Source organism: Pistacia vera, unplaced genomic scaffold (assembly GCF_008641045.1).
Source record: "Pistacia vera cultivar Batoury unplaced genomic scaffold, PisVer_v2 Contig712, whole genome shotgun sequence".
NCBI classification, from domain to species: Eukaryota; Viridiplantae; Streptophyta; class Magnoliopsida; order Sapindales; family Anacardiaceae; genus Pistacia; species Pistacia vera.
The window spans coordinates 12,017-19,063 of NW_022196571.1; the positions used below are offsets into that span (position 1 = coordinate 12,017).

At 34.2% G+C, this 7,047-nt stretch overlaps 1 protein-coding gene across 1 annotated transcript; it reads left to right on the plus strand.

The window, feature by feature from the left end:
• Positions 1-5,349: 5,349 nt before the first annotated feature.
• On the plus strand, positions 5,350-6,705 carry LOC116114528 (endochitinase EP3-like). Its single transcript, XM_031400675.1, has 3 exons — positions 5,350-5,366; positions 5,894-6,162; positions 6,368-6,705. Exons 1-3 carry the CDS (start codon positions 5,350-5,352, stop codon positions 6,703-6,705), a joined length of 624 nt encoding a protein of 207 aa, XP_031256535.1.
• Positions 6,706-7,047: the final 342 nt, after the last annotated feature.

Below are 7,047 nucleotides of genomic sequence, written 5' to 3' on the forward strand. Positions count from 1 at the left end.
TCATTTGGTAAATGATACTTTCTTCAGTTTTGATGCATATTATTTCCTACTCAAAGGTGGTTATTATTTGTGTTAAAATTGATGGTTGCTTTAGGTTAGTTTTTGGAAATGCACTGGTCTTGAAAAATTCAATACACTTAAAAGTAGTTGATTTCTTAATTGACATGTATTTTCCTATTAAGTGGAGGATGAGTAGTGGCCTAGAAAGTTTTATCTACCCAAAAGGGGGATAATCTTTTGAATGTCATAAATTCTCATTAGTTATTTTCATAAACTTCTGCATAGGCCCTAATAGCATGCCATTTTTGCTGCCAAAAGTGGAGGTACTGATGATGCACTAGGAATCCCTATAAGGTATAGCTTATCAGGTTTTAAAGCTACTATGATTATTTATTGCCTATAACGTTGTGGTTGAGATCCTAGTAGCATGTCATTTTCTCTCCCAAGGAGGAGTTAATGGTAATGCACCTAATGTCCCTATGTAAAATAGTTTATGAGCTTTAAATCTATTTAATTATTTGTCGCATGTGATACTAATATGTTGCATAATTTGTTTCAAACAGTCTCTAATACAGTGAACAATAATAATGTCACGACCGAGATTTTGACAGGGAACAATTTTAAGAGATGGAAACATGATATTGAGTTTGCCCTGGGAATGTACAACAAATCATGTTATTGATAAAAAAAATTTCATGTTTCAATAATTTCCATGATTTATAATTTATTTTTGTTATTTTATATATACATGAATAGTTGTACATAAGCATGAATACTCAATCCTGGTATTCACTCACAAGCAAACCCAGCCTTAATCGACACGATCGAACTGAACATTCTGCAACTTACATTCATTTTTGTTACACTATAGATATCTTGCTCTCTCTACTGCATTTGTACACATTATCTCTCTCAAAATGGTTCTTAATGTCAGAAAATTAGGTCTTCCAAGCTTTGTTCTACTAGGAATAATTCTTGCCTTGGCAATTATTCCCAGCAATGTAATGTGTCAATACTGTAATTGTGCCCCTGGACTTTAAAGAATGTTCGAAACTATCTTTTTTTTTTTTTTTAAATTTTATTTAAGTCTTTTTATTTTATTTTATCGTAATTTATATTTTTGTGGTTATTCTTCTTAATTCATGCATTTCTGTTGAAATTTCAGCAAATAGGGGTGCATGCAGATCTTTCTAGGGAGTGATTTGTAACATGTCAAAATATTTATTATACGTTTTAAGGGGGTGAAGTGTGATAGCTGGTTCCTAGAGGGTGCATATTAGAGCCTTGACCAGCCATAAGTTGGGGTGAAATCAAGTCCAGTCGAGTCAGTTTCTGATATATCGAACTCGACTCGATCACTACAGTATCGAGTTCAAGTTCAAGTTCGAGTTTGAGCCTAAGAAATCAAGTTTGAAATTGAACTCGGTATTTGAAATTGGAAATCAGCTCGAATTTGAGTTCATATAATTGAGTTTTTTTTTTCAAGTTTTAGTCAAGTTTTAATCATATTCGAGTTCGAACTTGATTTCGAGCTCATCTAATAAGGGTGGATTTGCAAATTTTATAACTTTTAAATTACATATGACCCTTGTTACTTTAAAAACTATCAACTTAACCATTGAGTTTGGAAATACTCGAAAATATATCGAGTCGAGTTCTATTGTGATCGAACTTGACTTGATTAACTACTCAAACTCGAACTCAACTCGAATAATACCTAGTCGAGTTCGAGCCAACATCGAGTTGAGTTCAAATAGCTCGCGAGTGGCTCCACTCAATTTTCAACCATAGCCATAAGTGTGGGATTTGAGCTGCACTCTACCAGGGAAGGGCCAACGAGGACGTTGGGGCCGAAGTTGTGAAAGTGTGAAGTGCCATATAAGTGATGGTTCCTTGCCCACCTATGAGGCGCCTTTTGTAGTTTGGGCTGCAAGAGGACAAAACAGTAAGGCCTGTGAGCTCCAATGGGTTGGGCTAGAGCAACCAATACCTTGCAAGGGAGGTGAGGGATCACAGTGCCATATTGTTTGCCTCTATTAGACGAGTGTTAGAGTAGACATATCTGTAAAAAGCAAGGTTTTTTATAAAAAGGTGTAACACGAGAACTTATCAGGAGATTATCCATCCTAATATTGTTCGAAGTTAACCATCACAATATTACTCCGTATCAAGCATGACTAATTTTGGATTTATTAAGGTTTTGATTAATATCAATGGCATCTCCTTTTGATTTTGATTAGAAATATAACGAGTATAATAACACCTTATATTGAGTTTTATCTCTATTGAATTGGTTTTAACATTGACTAATAATTCTGGTAGGTGAAATTTTCATGAATATGTATACAATAATGTTTTGCTTACAACTGAATCATACAACTGAGTTATACAAACATATAAAAATTACACAAAATTTATGTAAAATGACTATTTTATCTTTTGTTTTTTGTCTATTTATATGATTCAGTTATTTGACTCAATTGTAAGCATAGTATTGTTCTTATATATATATATTTATAGAAAAAGGATCACCTTATACAAGTTATTTTGCAAAGGATTCAACATTTTTAAAGGGCCCCAGCACCTCAAATTATTGGAAATATTTAATTTAGTGTTATTAATATATATTAAGTTAAAAGTTTAACTTACTTGATATATATTAGGTAAGAAACCATAACCGTTGGTTTTCTAGGATCTCTCCTATAATTAATTTTTCAGAAAACAAGACATGTTGATGAAAGTGGACCACGATACTATATTACGATTCTAATGAAATTTACTTAGCCATGTGCATGAAATTAATTGCGTGGACAAAAAAAAAATCATTGACTTATCAACCGTTGAATTTCTTTCAGAAAAGAGTACTAATGAAGGCACATAGAAGTACACTGAAAAGTTCAATCGAGGAAATGTTGTCATAAAAATTCTCTTGTATTTAAAATGTAAAATTTATTATAATATTGTAATATATAACAAATCTATAAACTCATGCATGCTATGTGATTTTTTTTTTTAAAAAAAAATCACCTATTATAATATTTGTATTAGAAAAAATATAGATGTGTAATTAATATAATATATTAAACTTAATTATTATCGAAAATGATAGAGTCACTGAAGGTTGTGCACCGAATCTGTGCACCGAATGACATGGCAAAATCCTGACCGTTGATTAATATTAACTGATAATGAATAAACGGTCAGGATTTTGTCATGTCATTCGGTGCACAAATTCGGTGCACAACCTTCGGTGGCTGTAGCATTACTCAATTATTATATAACTGATGTGGTAATTCTGTCTCAAGGACCAGTTAAAATCTCTAATTCTTTGTTTCTTTTTTCTTTACAACTTGTTGGAAATAGGGTTACGAAAAATAGTCCAAAAACCGAACCGAACCGGTGAATCGGATCGAAACTGGTCCAAAAAATTGGTTAATTGGAAAACTAGTTTTAGTTTGGAAAATAGGCCAAACTACTTTTCCGGTTCGGTTACCGATTTTTGCAATTTTCCAAACTGGTTTTTGGAACTGATTATCTTTAAAAACCCTAAAAAAGTAATAAGCCCTAAAGTAAAAGTCAAACTCTAAAATAGTGAGTAAAACCATACTTTATTACTTTTACTAAAAGTGTAAATCCCTAACACTACAAACTCTCCTTCTCACCGCCGCCGTCACCTACTATGCTACTCACCTTCTCTTCTCAATTCTCAAACTGAAACTAAATCCCTAAGGCCTAACCACTACAGACTCTCCTTCTCGAGATCACCTATTCTGTTACTCACCTTCTCTTTTCTATTTTTGCCGTCACCTACTCACCTTCTTTTCTCCATTCTCAAACTGAAACTAAATCCCTAAGGCCTAAACACTACAGACTCTCCTTCTCGCCATCACCTATTCTGCTACTCACATTCTCTTCTCCATTTTCGCCGTCACCTACTCACCTTCTCTTCTTCATCGCTGTCGCCTTCTCGTGTTCACCATTCTCAATGTTGCTATGTATTTGGATTTTGGTTGCATTGTTTTGGCTGCTAGAAAATGGAAATCTTGTTATGTATTTGGCTGCATTGTTTTGGTTTAACAATTTTTTTATGTTGCTGCATTGTTTTGGTACTACTACTAGGAAGAATACTTTTGGCTGAATTCATTGGAAATGCCTTAGTTTTGATTTCAATTTTAAGATTATTCATATAGATTACATATAATTATAGAAATTACTTACAATTTTTGTGAAAATGGTCTTTTTATGTTATGTGTTAACCGTTTTTGGAGATGAGAAATGAGCATATTATTAAATTCAAATAAGATTTAATATTTTTTGTGAAAACCGGTTTATAACCCGATTAACCGCTAACCAAATTGAAAATTCGGTTCGGTTAGTAACCGGTTCAAGGGATAAATCGGTCCGGTTTTGGTTTGCAATATCCCTTGAATCGAATAACTGGTTCAGTTAGTAATATGGACAATCTGGTTCGATTAACCGGATTTCCACACCCCTAGTTGGAAGACTATAATAGCTTTGATGGTGTGCCACAACCCACAAGTTACAAAGAGTCAACTTTTCAAATCTAGGAAGATCAAGTAGAAAACTATACTGATTTCACATTAAAATCTACATACCCTTTGTTTACATTGCCTTTTGTTCTTGTGTTCACAACTTGACATTAACTCAACCCCGTAGACTTCACTCACAAGGAGACCCGGGATCAACACGATCCAACTAAAAATTTTGTAGCATAATTATATATGTGGAATATTATATTTGTCAAACATATGAGTTGTGTGTGCACATTGGTTGCCAATCTTATGATTTGACTTGTTTTCTTTGCTGTGTGTGCACACATTGTGCACACATTGTTTTTGCGTGCACATTGGTTGCCAGACTTGTGTCTTGGCTTGGTTCGTTTTGACTGTGTGTGCACAACAGTTTGTGCTTACACTCTCGCTTAAGATATTTGCAACCTAGCATGAGTTGCATGTCTGATAAAGTGAAAAAGATATTGTTTATCTTTGTCTCTAACTTGTTAGAACCTTTTACATGTGTCATAGTATCCTTAAGTGGTCCTAGGGAATAAAGTTATCTTTCCCCGATTTGTTTTGTGGTCTAAACCAAAAGAAGAAATATTTTCCTTATTTGGACAAACATGGGTCAGCCCCTTGTTGGCTGACGTGACACTAATGTGTTGAGCAAGAAACCCTATACTATATATCATCTCATCTTGCATCTTTGAATCTAACCTTTTGATCTTTTATTTCATTGTATTCTAAAATTTCTTAGAGTATTCTTTTTCTTAAGGTTCATAGGTTCATTTCCATTGTGTGTCAAAACCTCACCATATCAATCATTGACTTGATGGCTCTTGGAACATGGTTCTTTTGCTAATGCTAGTGCCTGGCATTGGTGCTTGAAGCTTGGTGGTTCACAAACTATTCTCAGGTGTGTTCCCGATGTGAAGAAGGTTCAAGGAGTTGCTACACGTTAAAGATTCAGAGTGCGATGCTAAGTGTAAAGTTGAACAAGGAGTTATTTTTATAGTATCTTAGATCAACTTTAAATATTATTTTGTAATATGTTTTTAACTTAGTGGATTGCTTCGATCTGGACAAGGTCTCATAGATGTAGGTTAAAAGTGGATTTTAGCCGAACCATGTATATGGATGTGTTCTTTATTTTCCACACTTGTGTTTGATGTGGTTAAATTGAAAATGTCTTAATCAATTTGATAATACTTTCATTGCACTTAAAATAGGTAATCATACGCTAAAGTGAGTTAACCAACAACTTACTATCCAACAATATACACACTTGTTATACTATAAATAGCTTGCTCTTTCAATTGCATTTGCACGCATTATCATTATCTCTCTCAGAATGGCTCTTAATCTGAGAAAATTAGGTCTTCCAAGCTTTGTTCTAGCGGGGATAATTCTTGCCTCAGCAATATTCCCACTACTTGTGTTGATGTGGGTAGTATTGTGACTTCTGAGTTCTTTGATGGGATCAAGAATCAAGCCGCACCAGATTGTCCAGGGCAGAGCTTTTACACGAGAGATGTGTTTCTGAATGTTCTTGATCAATATCCTGAGTTTGGCCAAACTGGTTCGGATGATGATTCTAAGCGTGAGATAGCTGCATTTTTTGCTCATGTTACTCATGAAACTGGAAGTAAGTTCTTCGTTTAGCATAAATTCATATTTGCTATATGTATTAATTACTCTTTAATGTGGATGCCTCCATATTTTTCAAAATGTAGTTCGAGTTTAATATGGATGTCGATTAATGCTTTACTAACGAAAGGAAACAAAATTTTAGTCTGAATATTGTGTATTTAATTAACCATGCATAAATTGTTTGTTTTTTTATTTTGCAGGTTTGTGCAAAATAGAAGAGGATAACAAAGAAGTCTACTGTAATGACCCTAACTATGCTTGCATTCCAGGAAAATCATACTATGGGCGAGGGCCAATCCAACTCACTGGAAATGGTAATTACAAAAGGTCTGGAGATGATCTACAATTCGATGGACTAAACTCTCCTGAACAGGTGGCCCAAGATCCTGTTCTATCTTTCAGAACTGCCTTGTGGTTCTGGAAGACCAATGTTCACTCAGTTGTAAACAACGGTTTTGGGGAAACAATCAAGGCGATTAATCCTGGTGAATATTGCACCAAATTTGGTGTTGAACCTGACCAGAATCTCTCTTGTTAGGTTCTTGCGCCACTTGATCTACTAGTATAGAGAATAATAAGAGTTGTTTCATGAATAACTTAATTAATTGTTTGAGTACCCTCATAGCCTGCTGAAGGTTATATGTATCTGGGACTACACTAATGCTTATTTATACATGCAGATCTTGTTTTACCTGTATTAGAAGATACATATGTGAAAAGTGTTTTCATCTGATATTATTTCTCGCAAAAAGAGTTGTGTAACACAAGGACTTCCTAAGAGGTCACTTATTGGAGTATTAATTGCTCCCGCTTAAGCACTTGGAAGGGATTCCGGTGGAAATCAGTGCTTTAACTATTCCAGTGATTATTGTAATAAATA